The sequence below is a fragment of the Brienomyrus brachyistius genome, unplaced genomic scaffold (genome assembly GCF_023856365.1).
Source record: "Brienomyrus brachyistius isolate T26 unplaced genomic scaffold, BBRACH_0.4 scaffold35, whole genome shotgun sequence".
Taxonomy (NCBI): Eukaryota; Metazoa; Chordata; class Actinopteri; order Osteoglossiformes; family Mormyridae; genus Brienomyrus; species Brienomyrus brachyistius.
The window spans coordinates 3,786,078-3,800,695 of record NW_026042310.1 but is presented as its reverse complement, the minus strand read 5'-3'; the positions used below and the strand labels follow the sequence as shown (position 1 = coordinate 3,800,695).

Here is a 14,618-nt window from a genome sequence, read left to right as displayed (position 1 = left end):
TGGTAAGCACTTCTGTTTACTGTTTGCGCTTTGTATTTATTTTATACTATAGCCCTATATTTATATCTGGGAACCTCATGGACGTCCTTGGGTCCAATCACTCGGAGCCCCGTGTACTTTAAGTCTAGCCCGCAGTATTTTAGCTCCGATGCCCACCTTCCTTCAAGAAAAAAATCAAGCCCCACGTAAGCTTGACTTACCTACTAATATTTTCAATAGATAGAAACTCCCCTCGGACATACAGTATATATAACTGCTGTATTCAAAACGATTACCCTCTTAGGAGCAGTGTGTGGCTCTGTGTGCTAAGCCCGTGTGCCTGTAATCAGAAGGTCGCAGGTTCAAACCCTGCCTCAGACTGTGGGTCCTTGAGCAAGGCCCTTAACTCCCAGCTCCCTGGGCGCTGCTACGGGTGGCAGCCCTTCGCAGACAACTTCCTCTATGAAAAAAGAGCAAGTTGTGGGAGGCGTAAAGACAATTTCCCTACGGGGACAATAAAAGTATCGATTATTATTAAACTCAATAAAGTGTTTATTGTCCTCTATTAATCCGCACAGCCAACACAAGTACCAGTCAGGCATTGGTCCCCGGCATCAACAGGGCTGCACTGAGCAGAAAAATCAGAACTGGACTTTTGCCCATGTAGGGTTACTGCAAATACATAGCTATGATAAATTTTGCTGAACAGTGGTTAGCTTGGCTGCAGTTTAAACCATGTCTTGTGCCTATCTGGCTATCTAAAAGTCTGAAAAAAGCCGTGGCCAGCTTGCTCTGAAATAAAGAGAGCTGGGAGAGGCATAAAGAGAAGTTCCCCAAGAGGATCAATAAAAAGTGTCAATCAATCGACCAATCAATGAATTGACTGATTGATTAAATGGGACCACGAGGGATTGGAACAGGAGGATTGAAACCAGGAAAGAACATGTGCAAACAGACGCTCCACATTTTTTGCTGCATCCCACTTCCCTGCCACTGGGAGGCAGCAAAAATATGGACCATCTGGGGGATCTCCAGGGACTGGGTCGGGAAACACTGGCCCAGAAGATCAAGGTCAACTGGTTACCCGACCCCACAAGCTGGATTGACCCTAGATTTTCGGGTCCCACACAGTACATTTTCCGCAGCGGGGAGCACCAGTAAAAGGCACAGTGTGCCAGTTTGCCCCTGGACATGCTGACGTCAGAAAATGACGGCGGTATTAAAAGCGTAAACTGTGGTGCAGCTCTGTAAGTTAGCTGGTGCTCCATGCAGATCTCAAAGAGCAGACAGATGGTATACTTTATGACCCTCGATAAAGCAGATTCAATACTGTGTCTTTGACAGAAGCTGGACTAAAATGTACCAAGTAGGCGAATGTTATTTGCATCCAAGTAAGCCGAAAATGAGCCGTGACTATTTTCTCCATGAAATCTTGCACACAAACCAGGTATTTGAAACGAATGTGTAATTGCTGAGCACCTGTGATCCAAGTTTCGTTTACTTGAAATTGCTTGGGAACGGCACCTGAGGGGAAGGATGTCTTCATTATACCAGTCATGTGCGCCGTCAGATCTCCCCGGGAGTTTTTAAAGAGGCGGTAAGTTTTGTTTATTGTTCGTCAACCAATTCAAACACAAAGGACCAGCGCGTATTATGTTCAGATCAGACTTCCAGCAACAGACATCAAACATAAACAAATGTTTTTGTTTAGCCCATAAAATGTTCACTACCAATATTACTTTGTAGCAGAGGTTCGGACTTGTTAAATGTCTTAAAAAGGTAGCAAGGATAATCTCTATTGTAATTAAGGTTAGAAATGATGGGGTAGACAAGAGCTATACAAGACACTATAAGCGTCTTGATTGTATTGTTACACAGTCAGATTATGCCTTAAACACTAACCCTGAAAACTGCTCGCCTCTCCTATTCATTAGAAAGTAATTACACATTGGCAACATCTGCTGATTCTATAAAAAAAAAACAGCTACCAAATCCGGAACTTGACTAACCACAGTATCACAGTTACATGCAACTTTATTAATCCCATTTTGGTGCCAGGCAATAGTCATAGAGGGAGGGTGAATTGTGATCAGTCACAAAAGGACTGACCTAACATGCCGAATATTGTGTGACTGTGCATGTGCGTCAGTCGAGGAATCCTGAAGGCATCTGTCAATGTGCATCTTGACATCACTGGGCATAATCTTCTGTTTTATTCATAACCAACTCGGTAGGAAGTTCACCAAATACAATTCTGAAAGATGTTTATGGCATAAAATGAAATCTTAAGCTTAAAAATGGTTTTATAAAAATCTTATAATATAAAATTAATAAACAATGAACCGCTTGTTACAAAAAACACATAAAAAAAAAATAGCAAAACACAGAAGACTCAGAGCAGAATTGAACCATGAGAGACAACGGGCAGGATCGCGATGCGGCCATGGTCCTAGAGCCTGCCTGCTTCCTTAAACTTTTCCAGCAGTCCGTCATCTGTGTGTGCCGGAAAGGCCAGGGTTCGACTGCGGTAATACTCTGGGTCAGCCTGCAGGTTCTGGATGACGTCGGACAGGAGGTGGGCCCTCTCCACGGTGCTGCCGGGGGCCTCGTAGCTGAGGGCCGTGAGGTGGACGTGGAGGTGGTAGTAGGAAGGCTGGTAGTGAAGGAACACACGCAGCCTGTTGGGGGCGACGTCGTAGCGCTGACGGACAGCATCCTGCAACCACCGAATGCGGGGATAGTCAGTGGGAACGCTCAACAAACGGATCCCGAGGGGAAAAAAATGGTGATTTGCGTTCGAGAACGCGGGGTCAGACGGTCCCTGGTGCAATTCGGAGTTAAGGGCCTCACTCAGGCGCCCAATGGCGACATCGGGATGTGAACCATCGACCTTCTGATCAGAGACAGAGCACCTTAAACCTGCAGAGCCACACGCCGCCCCCCAGCAGAACTAGCAGCATGGTGACCCTGTACAAACAGAGCACCAGAAGAGCTCAGACAGGGAGGTCAGGGCACCACGTCTGCTGCATCCTGCAGGGGGCGCTGCAAGCTGAGGACGCCACAGTCTGCGCATTGGCAGCCCCTCAAGGGTCTCACGCATGGACAGCATGCGCAAACAGATGGCGAAACTGCTTTTAGAGGACCAGCACAATGCAGGGCTGACTCCATCACTAAGGTCACACTCAACGCACAATTAGATGTAAACAGATATGATACTTTTTTGTTTTAAAAGAGCAGAGAGGACAATTAAAAGCACCAGACCGAAGCTAAACAATATAAACATTTAATGATGCGTATACCCCATTAAATTATAGATATGCTATTTGATTTGCTTTGACGAAACTCAAAAGTAAAATAGACTACATTGCCGGTTACCTGTACCACAAAGCCAGATTTTTGGTTAGCTGGATAACTTGTAGGATTAAAAGGTAGCCTGGGCTAAATGGAAGTGAACGAAGCTAAAGGCCGTTTACGCTGGGGCGCATTAAATCCGACAAATTATCGGGCTAAGCAAGAAGTTTTTGAAACGGGTGCCTGGTATTGCTAAATAGCGGACTTGCTGTACCGAAACGCGGGTGACTCAGTTGTGACGTCATTCCTAGCTCTGACTTCCAACATCCGAGGTAAACGGAATGCGACATGTGTCTCTCCCCCTCCGGGAGGCTACCTCACCTCCCCCTTGCTGCGAATGTTCTCCAGAAGTTGTAGATGTTCCCCTCTTAGGTCTCGGAGGCTCTTGATGTCCCTCCTGTGGACGATGGCGATGAGGTACAAGTCGTCCAGCTGTGGATGAAACAGGTGACATCCTGAGTAGACCATCACCACCCGCAGAACACCAGCATCCGGACACTCGACAGCATCGGCGGCCGATTCTGGGATCGCTTTACCTGCTTCTGGTCCCACTTAAAGTCCGGGAGCAGGACGAAGCCGACTTGTGGGTCCGGATCCTCAAAGACAATGCGATCGGCCTCTGCCTTCTTATCCAGGATGTTGTAAACCCACTGGGAGGAGAAGGAGACAAGATGGACACATTAAGGGCTGCTAGGTGCTTTAGAAGGACGGTCTGAGCACTGACACACACCCTAGAGCAGTGTTTTCCAACCTAGTTCTTGGGGACCCCCAGGCAGTCCACGTTTTCGCTCCCTCCCAGTTCCCAACACACCCAGACCAGATATTCAGTGTTCTTGACTGGGAGGGAGCAAAAATACGGACTGTCTGGGGGACCACGAGGACTGGGTTGGGAAACACTGTGTTAGAGGGATGTGGACAAAGTTCACAGATATTTGTCACAAACAGTGTTATACAGTATGTATAGTGTACAATGAAATGCTTATCTGCTTGCCTCCAGAGCTGTGGTAGCAGAAGTAATTGGATTAATATAAAAGTGCAATTTCATCTGGGATGGATATACGCACATCCGCATCACATTTTAGATCTGTCTGTAATGTTTCAGTCTGGCATATCACAGGGGCTGTGCCGCCGTGCACTATGGGTAAGAAGGTCGGACAGCACACCTGCAGGCTGAAGCTCTGACTCAGCAGGAAAGGTAGGGTGATGGTCTGGTAGTCCTCCCCCGTCTCCCACAGCAGGAAAGTCTCTCGCCTCCGATACTTCTTCACGTGCTTCTCCGTCGCTGGACACACTAGCGTAGCCTTCAGCTCTGAGGCAGCGTCCCGGAGAGGGGGGGGGGGAGACACCATCAGTCTAAGCTCAGGCCTTGCTGACTGTCACAGGACCGTTGAAGAGTACGAGGAAAACCCACAAGACCACAGCAGGCATGTGTACACTCTTCTTTCCCTGGAAGGTGCCGCTGCAAACACTCCTACACCATAAGCGATTAAAGAACAACACTGACAGGGCTCAGGACATTGCAGGAAGCACGAGAGGATAACATCCTCTCCCAGCGGGGGCCGTGTTTAACATTCACACCAGCCCCAGTAATGACAATAAAGGGGAGTTTTTTGGATGAGAGCCTGCTTCACTTAAGCTAATTTAATCAGTATATAAAACAGAAGGAAGCAGGTATAAAGCAAACAATAAAGACTGTCAATTTGGAGTTATCTCCATTGGCAATCAGCTGGTAAACAGTGTGAAGGGCATATCACTTCCAACAGGAAGTTTTTTCAGGGACCAGAAACTCTGTTGGAAACTCTAAGTACTGCATTTTTTTGCTGATTAGTCGACCACAAGCAATGGTGCCAACTTGGAAGTCACGCAGTACGTTAAAGTTGAAAGAAAAAAAAACACAATTACAAAGCAAAAATGGATCAGATCGATCTCAACTACATTTAATGCATTTATACGTTTTTTGTTTTATTTATTTTGCTTACGTCTCCATATTTCTGCCTTCGATCTTCGCAATTCAACATAAAAGTCTTATTCTCTTTTATGGTCTGGCTTTGCTGTTGTTGTTTATCTTGTCACATACACCTTATGTGTGACATTTAACCTACAAGCTTTTCTGCATCTCAGGTGTTTATTTAGCGCAACGGTTCCGCTTGCTGTTGTGTGGTGGGAAAGTGACACACGAAAGTGGACAGGAGCTACAAAAGTTCCAGGTCGAGACAGGCCGTAGTCTCAGAACCAGACCCCGCTGCCTTTCTAGGGCATGCATCTAGTCGGCAGTGACACTCTAATCCTCAGACTGCATGACGACACAGACTTTAACCCATGTTTTAAAACAGAGCTTCGATTTAAAAGACTCTGTGCCATCCCAGTGTGCTTGGTGAAGTGTGGAGTCCCAAACTGCCCGTGGATTTTATAAACATTAAATGTGACATTAATAAAAGACATTTCCTTGCCTGTTGCCTGTTTACCCCCAATAATGCGCTCAGCACTTTTTTTTATTTGCCTAAAGCAACTATTTACAATCCATGCCTTTCAGTGACCGTTCTTTATTAATTATCCATTATAATCACCGGATCCTGACAACAATGGAAAATATGAAAACAAACACCACACAGGAGAGCTTCTCATGCTTCAAAGTGACACCAGGTGGGAAAGCTGTTAGTGCCCAAAGGCCCAAACACTGCAGAGCAAAATACACACTCTCATGTAGCCCTATAGGAAAGGACTTTAATATTTTTTTTAATGAAAATGGATTCGTGAAACGTAATTTGAAAACGCACAGTACTAGCAAGCCTGTATTCAACACAATTATAGGGAATTAAATACAAAGTCAGTATATTACCGGCACGAGAAGCCGATTAACCACAGAATATGGGCGAGCCGCGTGCACGATGAATGACGTCAAGAGCTTGCGTGGGCAGGGCTTTAATAAAGCTCGTTTACATTATTAATGGGAGCTGTGTAAACAAATACGCGTACCTGAAGGAGTTTGTCGACAGCGTCACGCTGCGCCGGTGTCGGCCTCAGCTGCTATTTGTCACTGCGTAAACCGCGGATAGGCTCGGCCCGGCCGGAAGGTCAAGTTCGAATTAGGCTCGAGGCAGCGTCACGCGGAGCACGCGCCGACTTACCGTTCAGCTGCACTGGTGGCTGCGCGCGGTACGTGCTGTAAATGTCGTTCCGCATCTCGAGCGTCAGCCGCGAGCCCTCGAGCAGCGCCGGCACGGTGTCCTCGCGGATGGGGGTCTTCTCCAGGATCACCACCGCCTCTTGGCCGGCCAGCTGCGGAGACCTCAACGTGTTAATTCTCCGGGTAACGACCATTCAGAATAGATTCAGCTTCAATAAGAAACCACATACGGCCTTTACACGGATGTAAAACTTCAAACGGGGCGGTTTGTCTTAAGTACGTTTAAGCAATCTGTTACAATCATTAGAAACAAAAATAAAAAACACTGACAGTGTGTACTAGGCGTACAAGAGAGAACATTCACTGCGATTTAGCTGACTTTCTCTATCCTGACCTAGACCTGACACATGACGATCAGGCAGAATTAATATTATTCCTTGACTTTGGTTTGGCAGTTATACAAAATTTTATTATAATGTGCCTTTCATTAAGATTTTTTTTATTTTGTCCTTTACAGTAACTTTTTGGAGTAGTGAATACTGCAAACATTACATACTGCTTTACGTGTAGCTGTATACAGACATTTTTACTGTAGTCTTTTGGTTTCCAATTTTGCAGCGTACAATGCAAAAGACCACATCCACAGTTAACATGTTTCTCTGCATGCCAGTAACAGTTTTGACTGGTAGCGTTTTCAGTTTTGTGCTGTGTTGTGTAATGACCGGCTCGATGCATGATGTGAAAGTAGTTTAGGTGTCAGTAAAGATTGTTCGATCTTACAAGACGAGTCAAAGGTTTTTGTGAATGCGGTTTGAAAACTGAGTTTTGTGTTTGCTGTTGGAAAGAGGATGGAAGGTTTCAGGAAATGTGCTTTAGCAATTCAGAAAATTAATTTATCCATATCGCAGTGGAGGGCAATAGCACGCTCAATGTTGGTCAAATATCACCACCTAGTGGTGATCACGCAAAGCTGCACCATCTAGCTGCTATCTCCCTGCATATGCCAGCATTAAAAACTCATCAGAACACGCCAAGATAATAATTACTTAGATAGTTATATGAACAATAACGTACAACAAATATAGCATGCATTTGCGTTGGTGCTTACTATTCATGGGTAACGTTTTTATTACCATTCCGTGAATGAAAATGTTCTTCTCCCGCGCGGACTCCCGCAACACCGATTTGGTCTCAAAACCCGCCAGTACGGAAACATCGGATGAAACGTGACCGTTTCCCTCTTCCCCATTATCCTTCTTTAGTCTTTTGGAGTCCCGGACAATCTTCTCCGTCTCGCAGTCTTCGCCAGCCTCATCTCTTCCACATTTCTCTATGTCCGCCATCTTCAAACAGGACAAACAGCCAATCACAGTGAAGCGGAGCGCGCAGAAGCAGTCACCGGCGATGTAAGAGCGCCCCCATGAAGGCTAATGGGGGATCGACGCCTCAATATTTATAGTATATTATATTAATTATATTAATTATATTATTATATTAATTATATTGTATTGTATTATATTATATTATATATATGCATGCTTGAATAGAATACATATTTACTTGCGTAAATGAAAGTAAAAACACAACATATTCATCAAAATACAGCATTTATTGACCAGTACTGTATACTGTGCTGATAAGAGACTTCATGTAAAAACAAAACCCGATACAGAAAACTGACCCGTTTTAAATCATGCTACAGAAAATACACAGCGATCCAAAAAAAGGCTATCAGATGCAGCTTGTATTTATAGATCTCTGCATTTACACAGCGTTTTGCACTTAATCATACGCAGGCTCTGAAACAAAATGGACCCGGACAGCAGCAGCCAAAGCTGGGGAACCACAAAAACAGCAGGAGCACCTCAGAATGCCTTAGTGATGGTGCACAGAGATGCCGGGGGCCACGGGGGGCCTAGGGCGTGCTCTCTGCAGCCCTGAAGGTTGTGGGTTTGAATCCCCCATTTCATCATCTCTCTCCAGGGTGCCTTTCCGTTCCCGGAGCCCTCACACGATGTTCCTCTCCAGCACGGGCTCCTTGTAGAAGATGCGCTCGAATCCCAGAGCGCCAAGATCCAGGGTACGGAAGCCCCCGTCCAGGATGAGCTCGGCCAGAGCGCGACCTGCTGCCGGCGACTGCTGCAGGCCATGCCCACTGAAGCCGGTGGCAAAGTACATGTTGTTCACCAGTGGATGCAGGCCCAGTATGCCATTCTGGTCGAAGGTGTTGTAGTCGTAGTAGCCAGCCCAGGCGCTGGTGACCTGCCGGAGACCGACCCAACACAGCTTAGACCACCTTACTGCTCCTTCACGGTCAGTGTTGGGGAAGCTACTCACAAACGTAATCCATTACAGACAGAGGTGCAAAGTTCAGGTCCAGGAAGTACAAATCCAGACCAAGGTTTTGTTTCAACCAATCAGTTGAGTATAAAGAGTCACAGTCACAGAGGACTCATCTGGTTGGTTGAAACAATACCTTGGTCTGAATTTTTCCACCTGTAAAGGATTACCTTTGTGAGTAACTTCCCCAACACTGTTCACGGAGAGCAGCCATGTATGCAGGCAGCAGCGTAGGAAAGTTTGATATGGGGCGGGGGGGGGGGGGGGGGGGGCAGAACGTAACATTCATATACAAATTCAATACAAAGTTCTATTTCGGGGGCGGGGCCAGTGCTGAGTTCCATAGTGGCCCGCACATCCTGCATGGCACACCTCACCTTGCAGCATTCAAATGCGGGTAGGCGGTGAGCCAGCAGCGGCCAGAGATTCTCCTGGAAGAAGTCATAATTGACCTCCAGGTCGCCGGTGTCGGGTTCCTCATCCTGAGTCGGAAACAATATCAAAACACTGACATCAAGAATGTACAAACAGAAATAAAAACCTTGTAATCTGGAATTCTCCATAACTTTTCAAAGGGGTCGAGGTATTGAAAGTTGTGGGTTTGAATCCCACATGTGGGGAAGACTATAAGTATGACTGATCATTTCGCACCTCCTCAGGGGACAATCCTGCGATGTAGTTCCCCCCGAGTCCTTCTCTTCTGCAGTAGACTCCCGAATAGTCGATCAAGAAGGGAGTGTCGAGACCCGGCCCGTCTGGACAGTTCAGCACATATACGTATCTTCATCGTAATCGAGTCGAATGTAGAGAGGAGGAAAAGGCTGTAACTGTATTTACTGTGTCACGGGAGAGCTGAAGGTCGATCATTTTGAGTCTGTAGTGCTTTATTATCATACACGCCAGCCTGATTGCTGAACTAAACTGGTGTTTCCTAATGACTTCTGCCTGCCCTGCTGCATGAACAGGACCACCCTGCCCAGTGGGTACATCCCAGATACCCCCGCTTCATTGGTACGTCCCAGATGCCTCTGCCTATTGGGTACGTCCTAGATACCCACACCTAACTGGTACACCCAGATACCCCTGCCTCATTGGTACGTCCCGGGTGCCCCCATCTAATAAGTACCTTTTCCTGGGCTCCACAGGCACCGGGACACTAGCCAAGCTGTCCTCAGGGCCCAAGCCTATGCCTGCCAGTTGGGCCACTTTGCCAGATTGGGCCCCCGCTGCATTCACCACTATGGCACATTCCACGGGCTGGGCCTCCAGGCTGTTGGGCATACGGACCTGGTTGGGAGAGGTGGGTGTGGCATTGGGGGTGGGGCCAGGAGTGAGCATGGTGGGAAGATGGTGGTCACAGTGTAAGACGTGAGGAAAGTATCTCGTTGTCTGTTCAGTATCCTCACAAATCACTCTGTGAACATGCGCGTAAGAAGATAAATGGCTCGGGTCAAACGAGCTACAGTGGAAACATAAATAGATAATGAGATTATGTGCTATTATGTCACAGACCATAAGCAAGACAGATGGGTTTATTCCGAATGAGAACCCTTCATACACGCAACATAACAAGGAAGCCAATGAGAACCCTTCTTACACGCAACATAACAAGGAAGCCAATGAGAACCCTTCTTACATGCAACATAACAAAGAAGCCAATGAGAACGCTTCATACACGCAACATAACAAGGAAGCCAATGAGAACCCTCCTTACATGCAACATAACAAAGAAGCCAATGAGAACGCTTCTTACACACAAAGACGGCCTGTATCCTGAAAACACTAGGTCACCTTCCTCTCTCATACTCACATTGACATATTTAATTCTTTTGAAAGCCACCACGTCTCCATCAGTGGTTGACATGGAGTGTGACAAATACTTAAAACCTGTGGGGAGAGGAGTTTGTCAGAGCGAACAATGCCATTATGGCAGAGGGAAGCTTTGTCCGGTATGTTGCAGCGACCGGCTCACTTGTGACCTCCCCGACACACTGGTACACTCCCATAGACAGGGCCTTGCGTCGGAATGCATTCAACAAGGACCAGGGGTCAAACCAGCCTTCATTCTCCAGACCTGAAAAACAAACATCTGTTCTGACTGGCACAGTCTGATTGGCCCCCTCCCCTGTCACTCAATGCTTCAAAACATGTCATTGGCCAGTAATAAGGTCGTCCCCTCTGTATGAATTATGGCCCCTCTTATGCCCTGCACTTAAAAAGTCCTACAATCACAGCTGAAATGGCATTGTTTAAATGTATCAAGTGGCTGTTCACTGATCAGAGGATTGGGAAGTGTGGCCTTTTGGGGAAAAGACTGTCACGGGTTCGAGTCCCACCCTGCGCTGTATGTGTGGAGGGTACATATAGGTTTTCTCTGGGTTCTGTGGTTTCATCAGACCGAAGAGATGTAGCTAACTGCTGTCTCTAAACTGTCCCGCTATGGAGTGTCATCCCATCTACGGTGTTCACCTACCCCCTGCTTACTGGAACGGGCCCCATCCCCCATAACCCTGTACAGGATAAGCAGTGGAAGGATGGATAGATGCATGTAAGGAATCAGGAGACCTGTGAGGATGTAAGTCAATCTGGACGTGTCTCTCTCATTGTAGGGGTGAGGTCAGATTTACTGTATAATATAAGATCACATCATACGCATTTAACTAAATGTCTATAGATGCAATCGAGTTGTTTTGGTTCGTACTGCATGCCGCACACATGGTAAAATATGTCCGATAACGATTGTTTGGGACATCTCTTGATAAATTCTATTAAGGCATGTATGGGATATAAGTCAACGGATGACCATACACGTACCGTAGGAAGCCAGCATCACACCATCAGTGTTGATCCAGGGGAACTTCTCCTTCAGTTGGGTCGGGGAGAGGAGCAGAACTTTGGCCCCGGCTTCCCTAAGAGACAGACGGGTCAGGGTGTCCCGCATCCTGCCCTGCGGCCCCCCCACACGGATCAGAACCGCTCACCGCTGAGTCCTGTAATTCTCCTCCATGATTGCCGCCCCCTTCTCGCTCGCCAGGAAGAGGTACCCCGAGTGTGTGAACTGAAGGTCCACCGGGTCCTCGTTCAAGACGCCCAGGTGCTCCTGAAGAGATGTGGAGACTCATGAAGCTGATAACTAATAATTATAATACTACCCAACCTCTAGCAGCGGTCCAGTATAAACTTCGTAAGAGGCTGAATGACAGAAGTCATTGAGAAATCATCTCTGAAAAGTGTGAGGTGGGGAACATCTGAAATTCATGTGAAATCTCACAGTAATCACAGAATACCGTGCCCAGTTTTGTGTTACTTTACAGGGGTGTGTACACGGAATTGTCCTTGCAATATATTATAAACTTCACAGTCCGTGTATGCGAGCAACATCTCCTTCTGACGATCGTCTTACGTTGATATTCCTCATGAAGTCAGCAGAGGCTAAGGACAGGTGGATGTTCTCCGGCAGGGAGAACTGTTGTCGTATCCCTCCAACAGACAGGACCGTCGACGCCTGGGAATACTGACAGGGCAGGATCACCCAGACAGTTGTTGGGACAATAAGTAATTTCTGCTGTCTCAGATGCAAATCTGTAACTAGCAGCTTCACAGCCAGCACCACCCTAAATATCTTACATTAGGCCAACACGTGAACTTCTGTTAAAGTTAAACTTACCGTAGGGTCCTTCTCCACCACCAGCACCCGAACCCCATCCCTCACGCGCTCCTTCTTCTTCAGCCAATAGGCGATGGACCAGCCGACCACGCCCCCGCCCACGATCACGATGTCGGCGCGCTCCGGCGGCAGGCCGGCCGTCGTGTTCATGGGGCTCCAGTCGCTGCCTGGCATAGCTGTTAGCGCTTTATGACGGAAAGCTTTGAGCTGCTGCTCCAACTCTGCAAATGGACACGAGTACTGAGACATTCCTGAATGACAAAGACTGACCGGTTAGTGCGCACAACAGTGAAATACTGCGACGTGGCAATTGATAAGCAAGAAACCGTAACGGACAAAACAGAAACTGCGTGGTCACCTTGGAAAAAATCTTTGCATGCTGCCCGGCCGGTGCTGAAGCATCGGACGCTGAATGGTGCGCATCGACAGGGTATCGGATGAAGACCGGCCCTTACACGCCGCACCGCTCCAGCCAGCCCAGTCCACGTCTTCCACATTTCTAGCGTTGTGTTTATCTCAATTACAGAAGGACGACCGTCTTAGGAGCCCAGCATCTGTATCTTTAAGATCGGTGCACCCCGTCATTGGTTTTTAAACCTGAAAGCTACCTCTGCAGTTAATCTTTCAATGAGTAAATTTGACCTACACCGAGAAGAATGCTTAAGTTCCCGAGTGCTGAAAGTACACAGGGTTGCCAGGCAGTATAATCTGTTTCCTCTTTGGTTGCGATTGAAAATCCCCCGTCATGTCGCACTTAAAGCAACCTGACACCTTTACTGTTAATTTAACTTTATACCGAAAATGTGTGTAATGATAATGATCATTTTAATGATATGTTCTTAAATATATCCTTTAAGTGAAACATAAGGTTAGAGCTAATTTAAAAAATTCGTGTTATTTTTTTAAAGCATCCATATTGCCTATATTTTTATTTAGCGGCAATCACTATAACAATTTAATGCCATGTTATGGAAAAAATACACTTCACAAATTAAAAATGTATGAACTTCGAATGTCTGGCAACCCTCAGTACAAATGCAAGGCGTCGAGGGGCGTGGCTTCAGCGAAACTGGGCAACACGGAGAGCAGCCGCACATTATACCGTCTGAGTTACGTTTAACAGAGTTAATTTTTCCTACAGTAACTGATTTCTGCCTTCAGTAAAATAGTATAATGACGGTTTCATCACTATAAACTTTCAACATGGTACTTCACATCAGACAATACAATTATCAGTGGAATTTAAACGAAATGTTTAATTGTTACGTCTATTTTATGTTAAAATATCTGAAAAAGGTAGCCACAATTAATAAGGTACTATTCCAGGTACCTAAGCACATATTTATTTTAGATATTTTTTAAACCAGTATTTAAGCATAAAATTCACATTTTCTGTTTTTGTTTCGGCCCTTGTCCACTGTACCATGCAGTCTCCCGGATTTGAGTTAGCTGATGTCACGATCTGGCTGTTCGACACGTACTAGTTACAGCGCTGGCAGCTATAATTGATGTAAACATCTAAACAAGTAGGTTTATAATGTCAGTTTTGACAACACAGCGACACACACCGTGTCTCTTGTGCAAACCGGGGAATTGCGGAAATGCCGCTTTACGGGAAAGGCGTAGAAGTATTAAAACATTTCATATTTTTCCCCCCACAACCAGATTTTGAATTATTTAGCTGTCTAGTGAGAGGTCAGACAGCCATTCACCGATTACAGACAGTTCCAAGACAGGATCGAAGGGGACATTTTGATGACATTTTACAAACGAAACCAGTTTGTATTTATACAAACCAATAAAATATGTGCATTGAGCTTGGACGAGCAGATAGCAGGAGACAGGGACGATCTCGTTCAGGGGAGGAATTTCTCGTCCAGGTCCCTCACCTGTTGTTAACGTGCAGTTATGTGAAAAGGAAAAAGACATGCTCCCCCTGCAGGCGGCGTGAGAATTGCAACCAGCTGGTACACACGGAGTTCTCAGGCATGACTGGAATTGCCTTACACAGAAAGTAATGTTCCAGAAACATGGAAACCCGCCCTCCACAACTGCCAAGTTAGAAGAGAATAGGTAATAACCTTCTCGGCAGGATGTATATTAAAGTGGAGGATTTCCATCAATGCAGCCTCCTCCCGTGCCCCCCCCCTCCGT

The 14,618-nt window shown here is 46.4% G+C and overlaps 2 protein-coding genes across 2 annotated transcripts; both read right to left on the bottom strand.

Annotated features, from left to right (window-relative positions):
* Positions 1–2,311: 2,311 nt before the first annotated feature.
* Positions 2,312–7,872, bottom strand: dcps (decapping enzyme, scavenger). Its single transcript, XM_048997763.1, has 6 exons — positions 7,591–7,872; positions 6,459–6,609; positions 4,494–4,639; positions 3,867–3,980; positions 3,652–3,762; positions 2,312–2,695 (listed from the first exon to the last, which is right to left on the bottom strand). The coding sequence occupies exons 1-6, from the start codon at positions 7,798–7,800 to the stop codon at positions 2,429–2,431; spliced, it is 999 nt and encodes a 332-aa protein (XP_048853720.1). The 5' UTR covers positions 7,801–7,872; the 3' UTR covers positions 2,312–2,428.
* A 175-nt stretch (positions 7,873–8,047) lies between these two features.
* Positions 8,048–13,306, bottom strand: foxred1 (FAD-dependent oxidoreductase domain containing 1). Its single transcript, XM_048997709.1, has 11 exons — positions 12,823–13,306; positions 12,465–12,685; positions 12,201–12,311; positions 11,779–11,897; positions 11,612–11,706; positions 10,770–10,871; positions 10,608–10,684; positions 9,924–10,084; positions 9,449–9,578; positions 9,175–9,279; positions 8,048–8,719 (listed from the first exon to the last, which is right to left on the bottom strand). Exons 1-11 carry the CDS (start codon positions 12,959–12,961, stop codon positions 8,465–8,467), a joined length of 1,515 nt encoding a protein of 504 aa, XP_048853666.1. The 5' UTR covers positions 12,962–13,306; the 3' UTR covers positions 8,048–8,464.
* Between the last annotated feature and the right edge of the window lie 1,312 nt (positions 13,307–14,618).

Bases quoted from the DNA above. Each gene is read 5' to 3' on its own strand.
- dcps (XM_048997763.1), bottom strand. From the start codon at position 7,800: ATGGCGGACATAGAGAAATGTGGAAGAGATGAGGCTGGCGAAGACTGC. The intron at 6,610-7,590 runs GTAATAAAAACG...AGGTCTCCGCAG, and splicing joins ACATTTTCATTCACGGAATG to CTGGCCGGCCAAGAGGCGGT. The intron at 3,763-3,866 runs GTAAAGCGATCC...TTTCATCCACAG, and splicing joins TTAAGTGGGACCAGAAGCAG to CTGGACGACTTGTACCTCAT.
- foxred1 (XM_048997709.1), bottom strand. From the start codon at position 12,961: ATGTGGAAGACGTGGACTGGGCTGGCTGGAGCGGTGCGGCGTGTAAGG. The intron at 12,312-12,464 runs GTAAGTTTAACT...CTGCCCTGTCAG, and splicing joins TGGTGGAGAAGGACCCTACG to TATTCCCAGGCGTCGACGGT. The intron at 10,872-11,611 runs GTACGTGTATGG...TTTGTTTTTCAG, and splicing joins TGTGATGCTGGCTTCCTACG to GTCTGGAGAATGAAGGCTGG.